The following is a 14,993-nucleotide window of genomic DNA, read 5'->3' as shown; positions in this document are numbered from 1 at the left end:
GCTTTGGCACCAGCCAGAGGGAATGAATCAGACTCTGGGTCTCCCATCATACTCTAGGATGCTCTCTTGGGTGGATCTTTGGGACCATGGACATGAGATAAAGGGTGGACAGAACCACACTGTGGGAAAGAATGAGTCGCAGAGCCAGAGCAGGTGCCAGGCCAGGGGGTTAAGGGCTGTGCTGTGCCCGTGACCGAGGACCCTCTGTGCAGATGGAAGCCAAGGGCCTTCCTGGTCTCCATCAAAGTGGACCCTGTCTCCCCATGGACGCTCAGGGTCTCCTCACGTCCTACCCATGAGCTGCCAAAAAGGAGCTCCTGCCAGCACTGCAGTGGAGTGGTGGTCGGGACAGGGAGGAGCCTGCCCACACCCAAAGGTGGGGACCTGGGAGACTAGGAAGGGGAAGAGACCCACGGGGGTGCAGAACAAGCTTTCTGTGACCACGCCTTAATCGTGGGCGTCACCAGCAAGGCCACACCCCTTGGAAGCCCACTGTAAATAGTCTCCCTGTTGAAAGAATCTTCCTGCAAGCCCCTGGGTTTGCAGGTCTGTGCAACATCTCTGAGTTCAGGCTGTGGCCTCGTCCTAAGCCCAGTAAGGATCCTTCATGCCTGTTGAGGGCTTTAAAGCTCTTTACATCAGCGTGCTTGTCCCTCCTCGGTAACAACCCCTGGTTCTAGGATGGGGAGAAGGGGGCCAGGGGAGGCTGCCGAGCTGCCTGCCCTGGCTCCTCGCAGCTAGTCAGAGGCCAGGCGGGACCCGAAACGGAAGGCGTCCGGCTCCGTCGCGCTCCCGTCGCGCGCGCCGCGGCTCCTGCTGCCCCCTAAGCAGCAGTGCGAGGGCCCTGGCGCCAGGAGCAGGGTATGGTGGTGGTGAGCGGGCGAGGGCGCCCGGACGCCTCCTGGCTCCTCGGCTGGGGGCCGGCACTTAGGAAGGAGGAGGCCTGCCGCCTTGACGGTCATTTACCCCATTGTGCTTTGTGGGATATTCAACCCAAGGAACGTGGCGCCCCTGGCCGAGCGTAAGAGGAAGCCCAAGTTCTCCAAGGAGGAGCTGGACATTCTGGTCACCGAGGTGACCCACCACGAAGCGGTTCTCTTTGGGAGGGAGACCATGCGGCTGTCCCATGCCGACAGGGACAAGATTTGGGAAGGCATAGCTCGGAAAATCACCTCCGTCAGCCAGGTTCCGCGCTCCGTCAAGGACATTAAGCACAGATGGGATGACATGAAACGGAGGACCAAGGACAAGCTGGCCTTCATGCAGCAGTCCCTGTCGGGCCCCGGAGCCGGGGGCCGAGCCCCTGCCATCGTGCTCACTGCCCACGAGAGGGCAATCGAGTCGGCGCTGCTCACGGCCCGGTCCGGGCACGGCTTCCCCAGGGCGGAACTTGACGGCACGGACAGCCCTTCCACCAGCTGTGAGTACCTACCCCCTGCTCCCCTCCCTGCGCCCCCCTGCCCCCCTCCCCGCGCCCCCCTTGCCTGCTTCCCGCTCACTCCTGGCGATGCCCCCCGCACCTGCCTTCTCTCTCTCTCTCTCTCTGCTGTTCCTTTCTGCCTCGCCCAGCCCTTCCATCCTTCCTTCCTTCCTTCTCCCACTTCCATCCTCTCCCCGCCTCTTACCCTTCATTCATTCTAGAATATGTCCTGAACATGATGCTGGGAGCTGGGAAGACAGAGTTGATTCTAAAACCTCCCCCAGCCCTGCTCTTGGGAAGTTCCTTAGACTCTTGAGAATAAGAACCCTTTCATTAAACACTTGCACGAGGAAATGAGTAAAGAAGGATCGGTAGATGAATACAGGAAGTCCTGAGAGCAGAGCTGACTTGGTGGGCATACGACCTGTCTTCCCCCAAGGGCTGGGAGCTGGGCTGACTCTCGCCTTCCTGAAACTCAGACGAAGTTTTTGAAGCAAGCACCCGCATTTTCCTGCTGGGTTCAGCCCTGCAGATTAGAGAGCAGCCGGTGGTGGTCTGAGAGCAGGAGTGGACTGGCTGGGAAAGGCCCCCCCCACCCCCCACCCCGGGGAGAGACAGTTGAATGGAGATGAAGGGTGGGGAAGAGTTAACCCGACGGGTGTGCGTGGGGCGCAGCGCAGGGGAGGGGAGGAGGGCCTCACAGGCAGAACAGCATGTACGAGGCCCCGCATCAGGAAGGCGCTTGGCACGTTCCAGGAACAGAGAGGAGCCAGGGAAGCCCCGTGCAGCAGGAGAAGGGGGAGGGGCGTCGGAGGAAGCCGGCCAAGTCCCGGGCCCCCGAAAGCTCAGGCCTGTCTGTGTGCCTGTTCCCAGGGTCTTTGTTTCTGTGATATTTCCGCGGGGCCTCTGTGGTGCCTTGCTGGCTTCTTTTCTCTGTCCTCTGCCTCTTTCTGCCTGCCCCAAGGCTGTCTCTAAGATCCCTCTCTCTGCGCTCTGGTTCCTCTTCCCATGGCCCCCTCAACCTCTTATTCTTCCTCAGCAAGTATCTTCCTCTTTCCCCCCTCTGCTAAGAAGCAGAGGCTCAGGATGAACACTGATGCCAGGGGCTGGATGGGTGTGGAATCTCCCGGCCTAGACGGGGCGGCTGTCCTTTGGGGCTGTAGTTCTTGGCGCTCACCAGAAGGGGGAGCACTCGAGACCCCCCCCCCACCCACCCCCCACCCACCCCCCACCCCTACTCTTTGCTGGGGCTGCCACCCCCTTTCAGCTCTGCTTCTGCACACATCTCTCCCCACCTGCGGTCCCACCTGGAGGCCGTCCGGCTTCTCAGTGACCAGCAGGGCAGGAGGGCTCCAGGGATGCCAGCCAGGCCAGCCCAGGGGAAGATGGTTCACAGAGACCCAGCCTTCCCTTCCCAGGCCCCCTACTGCAGGGAACGTGCTAATTTCCTGTCTGGCCTGGGGAGGGCTCCTGACAGGAGGCTACTCAGAGTCAGCTATTAAGAACTAAGGACGAAGGAGGACACCCTCCGGTCTGACCTCCGTGTGGTCCAGATGAAGCTAAGCTTCCTCTGAAACTAAGCTTCAGGCGCAGAGGTAGTCTCAGGACTAGATTCAGAATAGGGATTCAAACCTGGGTCTGCCAGGTCCCCGAGACTCCCAGCTCCCAAGTTTCAGGACGATGCTACCAAATTATGAGAAAAAGAAGGGGGCTATCTAGGTGAAGTCTGTTTCTTAAATTCTGTCTTGGTCATCCTTCTGTCTCCCCGAGACTGAAGGTAATGAGATTACCAAACGTGACATGAGCTGGGCAGGGGGCCCAGGACCCCTCCACCGCAGGCGGGATGGGCCCTCCTTTTCCCAGCTGCTGCGGCATTTGGCCAGGGGCTGGGTGGGACGAGGCCCTGAAAGGGAGGGAAGCAACGTCACCACAGTACATCCCGGTCCTTCCAGCGCCCCTCTCCCCACAAAGTGGGAGTCCACCAAGTGGGGGTCTACAAGGCACTTGGCTCTCTACCATGCTGGCCCTAAGGAGACGGTAGGACCCTTGGGAGGCATGCAGCCCAAGATCCTGTCACTTTCCCTGGGGTGGTTCTGAATTCAGCCCCCTACCCTGCGTACAGGCAGAGAGATGTGCCTGTCTAAAGGGTCAGCCTGTATGTTTTTCGCTCTTGCTGTGGGAATTAGCTCAACACAACCTTGGTCATGAGAGAGCCGCCGAGATCTGAGTGTGCAGGGCTGGGCCCCTCCCTGTGACGGGCCTCATGGAGTGGTCTGTCTGATGCTCCCTGTGGGCCATCGGGTGTTCCTGGGTAGATGGGATGTGTCTGCTCCGGGAGCCCGCCTGGAGGCACCGAGGGAGCAGCAGGGCTGGTCATCCAGGTAGATCTGCTCTGCCCTGTCTGGGCTTGTCTGTCCCAGCACCGCCATCCCTTGCCTCCTTTCTCCAGTCTTTTCAGCTTCCCCCACCATGACCAAAAGTGGCAGATTCCAGCAAGGCCACAAGGTGGCCCCAAGCAACTCAGAAACGGCCGCGTGGAGGCCGGAACTCGGGGCGGTGGCCAAGAGCATCATAGCACCATTCTGGCAGTGTAGGGCTTTCTTCTGTCCTCTTGTGTAGTCTTCTTAACAGCCCTGCTAGACGGGCAAGAGGTTGGGGAGGTAGGTAGAGCAATTGTTATCTTTGCTTTGAGAAACTGAGCTGCAGAGAGAGGAAGTGAGCCCGTGGGTTGACATGCCGTCCCTGGGACCGTGGTCCCTCCAGAGTGTCGCTGTGCCTGGGATAGGAAGGGGGCCTGAGGTCTGGCGGGGTTCGTGCTCACCTGTCTCCCTGGGGTGCTTGGCCCAAACACCCTGGGGGCCTAGGGAGCAGATACTTTTCCACGGCTGGATGGGGAGCGAGCAGAGGCCAAACTAGGCAGAGAGGTAGCGGGGTGTGGGAGGGGGAAGCTGGTAACTTTGCCTGTGGGGGGGTGTGTCCAAGCCCAGAGCTGCCGTCTTTCTCCCGGTTGTAATCATTCGCCCTTCTTTGTTTTTTTATCCCCCAAGATGATGAAGACGAGGAGACCCCCGGGCCCTCGAGGCAGCCACTGCGGGTGCCCCTGCGGCCTTCGCCGGAGGAAGAGGCCTGCCTGGCCAGGCCCACCCTGCTCCGTTCCTCCTCCTCCTCTGACCAGTCCGAGACCGTGGGCCCCAAGCCGGAGGCCCTGCCCCGGCCCTCGCCCCAGGCTGCCTGCAGGACCCCTCGGCCGCACCCCGGCCCGCCCAGCGTGGGCCTGGACTGGCAGCTCCTCCATGCCCACGCCCAGCAGACTGAGGTGTTTCGGCAGTTCTGCCAGGAGCTGGTAGCCGCACACCGGGACCTAGCAAGCAGCATGCAGGCCATCGGCCAGGCCATGGCCGAGCTGAGCGGCCGCGTCAGCCAGGCGTGCCAGACGCTGATGGAGATCCGGGATGGGGTTCAGGCATCTCAGCGGGGGCCTGCCGGGGCCGCCCCCGTGGGCCCCAGCCCCCCAGCCGAGGCTCGCCCAGTGGAGCCCCCAGAGGCGCCCCCGGTACCAGCTCCAGCACGGACTACCAGGTCTCGGAAGAGAAAGCACAATTTCTAAGCCGGCCAGTTTGCACTGGGAGGAAGAAAGCTGGAGGAGGGGCGTCTGGCCTTGAGACGGGGGGCAGTCTCTCGTGTCCACCATCGATGACCTTGTAGGGTGCTGGGGGGACTGTCAGCTCCTCACTGAATACAGGTTGGCTGCCCTGGGCTCAGCCCGACTCCCTCATCTTTGGCAGGTGCTCAAGATGCAGGAAAAACTGCCTGCTCAATGCTTGCTTGTCCTGGAAGGTCAGCCTCCTCTTGGTCTGCATCCCGCGGTAGCAGGCCTTGCAGGGAAGGGGGCTGCAAGAGCATCTCAATGGAATCCTGCTCTCCATCCTCAGGGCTGCTGTACCAGCCTCCCAGGCCCTGATTCTGCTGCTTTCAGGGGGCTGGGGAGGGGGGCAGCGAGGCCTGCGGAGGGGCCGGCAGAGCTCAGCCCCTCCAGGAGGGGTCTGCCCTCCCCTCCCCCAGGGCTCTGAGCCCCTGCCTTGGCCTTCTGCTTGCCCTCCGTGCGTGTGCGCGCGCAGGCGCGCGTGTGCTCAGCTGCCGTGCTTGCCTTTTGTGGGGCGGGGAGGAGAGCCAGGTGACGTCAGAGGAAGGGGAAGACACGACCTGGTGATCGTAGAGCACTTTATGCTTCTCCGAGCGTGTGAGCTCGGTGGGTCCTCAGGACAGAGCGGGAGAGGCAGCCGAGTCGGGGGTTACAGTCATCATTACCACCATCCTCATCTACATTTCATAGATGACAAATGAAACAGTATCGTCTATTCGGGAGTGAGGGCAGAACCGGAAGTCGAACCTGTGGATTTTTCCAGCTCCCCTGTCAGAGGCCAGATCTAGACTTGGGACGGGTATTACTCCTTTCCTGCCCCTGCCAAGCCCTCTGGGTTTTGAGTGGGAGGCAACAGCAGCATTTAAGATGTGAGTCCACCCCGGCTTCCCACCTACCCCTTCCTCCACCCACCCACCCCCACCCCCCGACCCCCACCCCACCCCCAACCCCACACTAAGGCTGACACCCAGTGGCTGGGAAGAAGTAGGGTCCAAATCTCAGGATCTAGAAGGCAACCCCTCCCCTGGCTTCTAAAAGAACCCAGAACCCAGCAGGGCTCCTGTCCCATTCCAGGTTCCAGCATGCCGTGCCTCCGCTTGCTTGGGCTGCCTGTGCATTAGCTACACACATCTCAAAGCTTCGTGTTTGGTTTTGGAGTGTGGGAAAGAGCCGGGTTCTTCGAGTTAGGGAGGGAGTTGGGGGTGGGGGGTGTGGCAGTTGCAAGCTTAGCTCTGACATGGGTGCAGCTCAGCTCTGTGTCCTCTTTGCTCCCTGGCCTGAGGCTGCCATATATCCCCAGCCATCCACCCTTCCACACCAGCCTCCTAGAGCCAGGGGGCTGGGAGGATCGCTGTGCCCAGTGCCCGCCATGGCCGTTCCTGGAGTGCTGCTTCTAAACCCAGCCCGAGCTTTGCCCCGTGTTGGGAGAATGGAGGGCAACTGCAGTGTCCTGGGCTCCTTCTCCCATTCTGTGGTTCTTTGGGGGTTCCCGATCCCCAAAAGTGAACACTCCCCTGTCTGACAGCCTGATGGCTTGACTATATTGCCTGGCATTGCCCCACCCTCTGATGCTGGAATCAAAGATTGCCTTCCCAAGTATTTTTGTTAAGATGGCAATAAAAAGAATTGATCTCACACTTGGAACACACTTGGTCTCCAGCATCTTTCTTTGGTGTATATTCTCTTTCTTCGCTTCCTGTGAAAACCTCAAGGCCCCCAAAGCAAGGGTTAGATGACCAAGGGAAAACATGTTGGTGAGAGGGGCTTGAGTGCCCCTAGCATTCTCCAGGTCCCATCAGCTCTCAGACGCCCTGTGTTCAGCACCCTTAAAGGAAAGAAAAGGAATTGATAGGCTGAGGGAGGCAAAGCATCCACATAAGAAATTGTTTCATTGTGTTTAATTTCTCTGCTCATCAAAAGTGAGATGTTGCTCAATGAATTTTACCTTTTGTCCCCTAAAAGTATGTTAGGGGTCCTGGGGGAAAAAGCCCCACCATTTCTGGCAGGAAACTCTGGAAGGGTCAGGGGCTGTCCATTTGCCAGGGTACCTCAGGGCCCCCTCTAAGACACTCACTTTTTTTGCTCACCTGCCCATTGATCTGGGTGTCTGACTGGCATAGGTAAAGCCCTTCTCACCCACCTCTGAGGCTTCTCATGAAGTGACTTCCTCTGGCTCCCCTGGGGAGTTTCTTCAGCAGGAAAGGGACCCCCTGACCTATGCATTGCCCTGGCTTATTTCCAGTCACAGGGAGAGATTCTCCCAGGCAGGAAATGCCCAGGTCCTGACCAAGGATCCATCCACTTTCTGGAAGATTCCAGCCTGTCTTTGATCTCTTGGAATCTAGGTCCTCCTCTACCATTTTTGACCAAAAAGCAGGGTCATGGAAATGAAGATTATCCAATCTCCAGGAGATGCAAAGATGCTGTGAAACCAGGCCTGGGGGTCTTTCCCACCTAGGTCAAGGTGCTAATTGGTGACTGGCTGGCCTCTCCCTCTGGCCCTGGGGAGAGAAGAGGGCATGTAGGAAGCAGAAGGGACACAGAGATGCAGAGACTTGTCGACTTCAGATGGAAAGGTTTTCCGCTTCTTTTTCTTGGCTTCAGTGGGAATGTGGGGCTAGCAAGTTAAACAGGAAGGAGAAACTGGTGCCAGTGGACGGAAATGAATGAGCAGCCAGTTTCAGCTTTTAGATGGGGACATCGGTCCTAAGAGTCTGAGGCGTCCAGCCGTGCTGAGGGAAGGCTGGCTGGGTGGTGTTCTCTTAAAGTCTAGGTGAGGATCTAGGGGGTGAATGCCTGACCCAAAGACCTTCCCAGCCCAGAGACCTTGATGCCTAGCAGAATACAGAGCCCAGCTTCTCCTCAGTCATTCCTTTCCTATCTCTGCCTCGGGGACTGGGCTGCTTCCTTTCCATCAGAGACAGAGCCCCTGGGTGGGAGAGTCTGAGCCTGGCCTTCGTCTATCCCCGCCGACAAAATAGATGCCCTGTAGATTGTTTTCTCTCTTGAGTTGAAACTGATAGTTCATTTCCTGAGCCAGTTAGAAAATACGGTGCACTTGATAAGACTCAGTGGGTGAGGTCTGAAAAGTGTTGTCTTAGAGCTTATCTAGCCAATACCCAAAGTCAGCAGAGTTGAGAGTAAAAACAATCCATTGTCATCATGAAAGTTTCAGTCCAGAACCACCCCACCACCATCACCACCACCACCCACCCCCTTGATTGCTTCAAAGGGTTTGAAAAACTGTCAAATAAGCCCTAGTGTTCACAGATCAGCCTGTGCTGTGCATTTTCTATCATCCTTCTGACATACTCTGTGCTTCCAGCCAACGAGGAAGTGACCTGGAAACAACAAATAGAAAGATTTTCACTCCCTGGAAGCCTTCGGTTCCAGGAAGGGCCCTTGTTCACCTGCAACCGTGCAATGGAACAGGCGTGCTTCTTTGTACAGGGGTTGTTGAGTGGGGACAGAGGGATTCTAGGCGTGGATCCAGCCGTTTGGGTGTTACCGCAAAATACTTAAAAGTGGGAGACCTGGCTAGAAATAGTTGATGTTGGGACTTAGCTGGCTCCATTTAGCTTTACTTCAAAAATGATTTAACATAAACATCTTTTCAGGGGAATGGATTGTTTATGATTCACTGAGAGCTCCCATGTGTATCTTATTTCAAATGCCAACTTTCAGAACAACCAAGTACAACAGGATGCTGAACCAGTTTTGATCTTTGAAGATACTTTGTGATCTATACAAAGTTTTGGAGTTCTCTTCCTAAATATTTTAATAATTTATTTAATTGAAATATAGTTCATTTACAGTGTTGTGTTGATTTCTACTGTGCAGCAAAGTAATTCAGTTATACCTACATATGTATGTGTATGTATAGCTATATATATTCTTTTTCATATTCTTTGCTATTATGGTTTATCACAGGATATCGATTATAGTTCCCTGTGCTAAACAGTGGGCTTCCCTAGTGGCTCAGCTGGTAAAGAATCCGCCTGCAATGCAGGAGACCAGGGTTCGATCCCTAGGTTGGAAAGATCCCCTGAAGAAGGGAAAGGCTCAGTAGGACCTCTCTTCCTAAGTGTTGATTCTTGTTGGGTTAGGAAAGTGTGAAGAGGTAGAAAGGGAAATGGACTTGAATCTTTCTAAACCTTCTGACATCTTCACCAGGTTGCTCTTTGGAATAAATCCCTGATCGTTTCGTGTTCCTCATCTACTTTTTTCTCTTCAAGTTGAATGTCAGAGAAAATAATTCTATCTTTTAGAGCCGGATAGCTGTTTAGAAACTGGAAAAAGGAAAGATTGTGTACTTTTCCCCTTGGGCTCTGTGATTCAAGTGATTCTTGTTAGAACAAAACATGAATGAATGGTTCGCCTTCCAGGTCAGGGAGTAGAGAAGTTTGATCTGCCTCAGTTCTGCTCTGTGCTGACCACTAGGCTGATTAATTTTGGATGTCAAATCCCAGGCTCTTGCTGAAATGGGGACTGGACAAAGAGTTTGCACATTCAGAAGAAATCTCACGTATGAAGAAAAAACAGACTCCTACAGTTGGGGAGTTGAGATTATATGTGAGGGGCGCTATGCCTGGGGTACCACAGATGTGGATTCCCAAAGCCGCTGGCCACCATGACTGTCCCCACTGACAGCCTGTACTGGAATTGGCATTTGTACTGGAATTGGCTTTTTTAGGGGGTGGGGGAGAGGGATTAACAGTAATAATTGCTTATTGAGGAAGACTTGGAAAGTACAGAAAATTATAAAGACGTAGAACCATCTATAAAGGCTAATCACTGTTAAAACATTGGTGTATTTCAAGTGGTTTACCAGGCTTGTTTTTAAAGCATGATTAGAACCATAATACATCAGTTCCTGTTGTTTCCACTTTGCATTATATCGGGACCGTTTTTCCATGTCATAAAAGATTCTTTGAAAAGATTTTTCTGTAGATGAGTAACATTCCAGCAAACAAATATACCACGGTTTATTAAATCGTTTCTCTGGTTTTAGACATTCAGATGCTTTTGCACTATTACAAGCAGTGAAACAAGTCACGGTGTGGTGTGCAGAGTTTGCATTCTTGATCCACATCCTAACATTTTGGATATTTTTTTTTCTTAATTTTACAGAAACTGTGGGAAAATCCACATAACATAAAATTTACCATTTTAAGTGTAAAGTTCAGTGGTATTAAGTACATTCACAGTGTTGGGCAAACAGCACCAGCATCCGTCTCCAGAACCCTTTTCATCTTCCCCAACTGAACTCTGTACCCATCGAACACTAACTCCCTATTGCCCCCTCCCCCAGCCCCTGGCAAACACCATTCTACTTTCTGTCTCTGTGAATTTGACTACTCACAAAAGTGGAATCATATACTATTTGTTGTTTTGTGGCCCACTTATTTCACTTAGTAGGTGTCTTCAAGAATCGTTCATGTTGTAGCATGGATCAGAATTTCCTTCCTTTTTATGGCTGTTATTCCATTGGCTGTATATACCACATCTTGCTTATCCATTCATCCATCAGTGGACACTTGGGTTACTTCCACGTTTTGACTCTTGTTGCATAATGCTGTGAACGTGAATGAACAAATACTTGTTGAAGTCTGTGTTGCCAACTTGCTTCCCAAAGGGTTGTGCCAGTTTATTCTCCACCATTAGAATGGGAAACCCTAGTCTTGCCACCTTTACCAGTACAGAGCTGATCACTTAAAAAATTATGTGTGCCAACGATACAATGTGCTATTTCGTGCCTCTTTTCTTATCAGTGATGCTGAATACTTTCATTTATCCATCATCCATTTGGATTTTTTTCTGTGAACTATGGTTTCCCTCAGACTGTTCCAAGTACAGTTCTCTGGGCTGGGCCAGTCAGACAGACTTTGATTTGTTCCCTAGCTTTTGAGACAAATCATAGCATAAGGAAAAGAAGGGGTTTTTTGGGGGGAGGGGAAGATAATTGCTTTACAATGTTGCATTAGTTTCTGCTGTACAGTGAAGTGGATCAGCCATATGTGTACATACATCTCCTCCCTCTTGGACCTCCCTTTTTTGACTGCAAATTTCCTAGGCACTTGGATAGCGCAGAACCCTAAAACGCCAAATAATGTCCTCTTGTCCATTTGATCTGTACATCTTCACCTCCCTGCAAATGTTGCATCACCTCACCTTTTGGAGGTGAGTGAGGTGGCAGGTTGGATATTGGGGATGTCATTTCAGGGAGAATGAGTGAGAGCTGTGAATTCTAAGGGTTCAACAGAACTTTGAAGGTTTTCTGGGCATTGCTAAGTTTGTGCTTTACATGCCCACAAAGGAGCCATGAGTTCTAGTGGGAAAAGCATAGACCTCAGTGCTCTATTTCCCATTTATTAGCAGTGTGACCTTAAGCAAGTGACTTAGCCTCTCTGAGTCTCAGTTTCCTTACCTGAAAATGACTTAGATTAAGTGGTTGCTCACCTTTCCTTGCCCCTTATTTACCTACCTCTCCTGTCTCCCCTGGGCATCCTTTTTTTTTTTTTCTTTTAAGACTTTGAACTTTAGGATTCATTCATTGATCCTGCGGGCACCCTTGTCACATGGGTTCCTTCTGCTAGGCTTTGTGACGTACTGGAAACAATTCAAGGGCCTCACCCTTACCACCATCAGAAGCCTGCGGGTATCTGGGAGCCCCTGAAGTTAAAAGATAGTGAAGAGGGGGACTCCCTGGCAGTCCAGTGGTTAAAACTTTGCCTTCCAATGCCAGGGGTGCAGGTTTGATTCCCACTTGGAGAGCTAAGTTCCCACATGCCTTGTGGCCAAAAAACACATAACATAGAGGCAGTTTTGTAACAAATTCAATAAAGACTTAAAAAAAAAAGTTAGTGAAAAATAGTTTTCCAGTCACCTGTCTATCTGGGGTTGAATCTTGTGTTTACCAGAACCTAGGAGGTGGGCAGGGCAGGTGTCATTTCCAGTCTCGGCAAACAGATTCTTAGAGGTACAGAGGCTTGCTTGAAGTCATACCAGACAGCGAGACAAGGGACTGGCTCCAGCTGGGGAGCCTGTCCTCGAAGGGCAGCTTCCCTGTAGGGTTTGGCAGATGCCCACATGCTCATGGACGTCCAGCCACCGGCACCTGCCCAGCACTGTGCCTGGTACCAGCAGGCACTCACCAAAGAGTGGCCTGTGCCTTCTCACCTGTCCCCCTCGCCCCCAGGTACGTGGTCATCTCCCGGGAGGAGAGGGAGCAGAACCTGCTGGCCTTCCAGCACAGCGAGCGCATCTACTTCCGGGCCTGCCGGGACATCCGGCCGGGGGAGCGGCTGCGCGTCTGGTACAGCGAGGACTACATGAAGCGCCTGCACAGCATGTCCCAGGAGACCATCCACCGCAACCTGGCCCGAGGTGAGTGTCCACACGTGGGGGTGGGCCACGCCCACCGCCGAGCCCCAGCGAGGCCAGAAATGCTTCTGTAGGTGCTTCTAGGAAATCCAATGGGAAATACTGTACACGTGGGAGACCCAGAGGAACTCAGGGAAACTGATAGGCTAGATTGGAGCAGCTGCTCTGGGATGGGACCAGTGGCACCCCAGCGTGTCCTCCCCCCCCAGACAGGGTCAGGAGCCCTATTATAGATGTTTCAGAGCATGAGGGAGTGAGACAAGTCTCCAGTGCCAATGATATAATCAAAATTGATTCTGTTTCCCCAACTCAGATTGATGGAAGGATGTTGTAAACTGCCTCTGGCTCGATAATAGCAGCAATAACAGGTGGTATTTACTAAGTACTTCATATGTGCTAAACGTGTTTTCTACAGTGTCCCGTGTAATCCTTCCCATTAGCACCTGCTCTGTGAATGTGTGGTGAGAATTAGATGAATAATATACACGCGAATGGTAGCATGTGGATTATTCTCTCCATCTTACAAGTATAGACCCTGAGCAGCAGATAAATACAGTGACTCACTCATCAGATAAATACAGTGCTCAGCAGAGGCAGAGCCAGGCTCCTAACCCACGTCTGTCTCAGTCCAGGGTCTAAGCTCTAACCTAACAGTGTCGCCTGGCCTCCCGGACAAAACCAGTTTCTTCCCTGCATCCTCCTCGTTTCATTCCTAGCTGTTCTAATGATACACTATGAAAGAACAATTTCTCTTAGAAGAAGAAGGTTGGAGAGAGGTGGGAAGGTGAGTTTATATATGGATCATAGCCTGGTGGGTGGGTGTCCATCCAGGCTCCGTTTAAATGAATCATTTGAAAGTGGTTTAAAATATTCGCCAGCTCCTAGCCCTTTGCCTCTTTTGGTCCATCCTCAGCCATGCCAGCACAAATGGGTGAGCCCAGGTCATTTTTCCAACGGGACCTTCCTTGAACTAAAACCACATATCTAAAGACCCAGAGTCCATCTGGCCCTGGGAACCAAACCTACACCCAAGCCTCACTATATCATGTTTCTGACCAACCTACTTATTGTAAATAAAGCTTCATTTGGACTATGAAGAGAAATGATGAAAAAGGAGTGAGAAGGACCCACTGGAATGATGCTATCTTCAAAATCAAAACAGAGCAAAGCAAATTGAGAACACTGAGAACACAGCTGCTACCTGACTTGGTAAAAGGTATCTGGTGATTGGATGGGCAGTGAGAAGAGACCCAATAGATATACTCATCTCTTTCTTCTTTGGAGCTGGGTGTTGGGCACATATTTGCCAATTACACTTGGGAAGGCATGTTTCCATGACATGATTACAATGGTTTCCATTTGATCTCCGGAGATGCCATGATGAAAATGTCTGGAACAGATTAGGTGCTCAATAAATCTCTGTTGAATGGATAAAAGAAGAAATGAATGAAGACTGTCAGGAAATCTCCAAAAGAATCTTAGAAGAAGAGAAAACCAAGCTGTATCTGAGGACACAGGTTCCATCCCTTGGCCAGGATCTTCTTGAATTCTTCTGGATCTGTAATGTCTTTTTTCCCCAGTGTCTTCTCCAAAGCACCGCAAGCTACGTCATCCTCAGAGAGCCCTGAGACCCAAGGAGAATGCTCAGAGAAGGGCATGAGCTTTCAGAAGTGGTTCAAAGGAGCGTGGCAGACAGACTTGAAATCTGTCTGCCAAGATGTGTGCAGATACAGGAGGATGGAATGTCGATTCCTGGCCAGGCTGAGAAGTAGGAAATAGGGAGGAAATTGAAGCCTCCATGGGCAGGGTCAGAGCAGAGGGTGGACTTGGTCCTGACGCCCTTGGGAGCAGCCATGGGGCTCAGGGTCCTTTAGATGTGTCCATGTAGCCTGTAGCTTTGGCGTTCTCTGATACGGTTAGTGGTGTCTGAGATCTGTGTGCCTGTCCTGCTCTGGAGGGGGGAATCCCCCACGCTCAACCAATTAAGGTCTTACATGAAAGGAGACTTCTTTGTAATTGGAGGTTGGAGCCCTGCTAAAGTCCAGAGCTTGAATTATTAGTCCTTATTAAGTAGGAACTCTCATTGGTGGCTCAAGTGATTGGTGGCTCCTGCCAAAGCAGGAGATGCAAGAGATGCAAGTTTGATCCCAGGTTGGGAAGATCCCCTGGGGAAGGAAATGGCAACCTGCTCCAGTATTCTTGCCTGGGAAATCCCATGGACAGAGGAGACTGGCAGGCTACAAGTTGGACACAACTGAGCAACTGGGCAGTATTAAGTAGGAATATTAGTTGGAGCCCAGAACTGCTTCCTAAAGAGCATAAATTATTCCTTTGTGGTTATCTTTTAAGAACAGGATGCATCTATACATGTATTCAAAGACTTTATTTGTTATTTGTCTACTTTGGGTCATTGATTTACTTTGTGGTGTTTCCCCCATGTTTTGTGGAGGCTTTAGAATCAATTTCATAATGTTTAAAGGTCTTCTTTGACCCACAGATTTTTTTCTGGGAGCCTTGACCCCAAAGAAATCTCCTGCTCATCCCAGA

At 52.4% G+C, this 14,993-nt stretch overlaps 1 protein-coding gene across 4 annotated transcripts in view; it reads left to right on the top strand.

The window, feature by feature from the left end:
• The window catches only part of PRDM11 (PR/SET domain 11), a 95,708-nt gene that overhangs the window by 68,763 nt on the left and 11,952 nt on the right, over positions 1–14,993 (top strand). For 3 of the 4 annotated variants that reach the window (XM_025266173.3, XM_006046357.4, XM_044929226.2), the window contains exon 6: positions 12,262–12,449. In XM_025266173.3, the coding sequence (XP_025121958.2) occupies positions 12,262–12,449 (188 nt within the window). Of the gene's footprint in view, positions 1–998; positions 1,421–4,467; positions 6,712–12,261; positions 12,450–14,993 lie in introns of those variants that run through there. The other variant, XM_044929227.2, reaches the window with a different exon arrangement.

Source organism: Bubalus bubalis, chromosome 16, assembly GCF_019923935.1.
Source record: "Bubalus bubalis isolate 160015118507 breed Murrah chromosome 16, NDDB_SH_1, whole genome shotgun sequence".
In the NCBI taxonomy this organism is placed as follows: Eukaryota; Metazoa; Chordata; class Mammalia; order Artiodactyla; family Bovidae; genus Bubalus; species Bubalus bubalis.
This window is presented reverse-complemented; position numbering and strand designations above follow the sequence as displayed.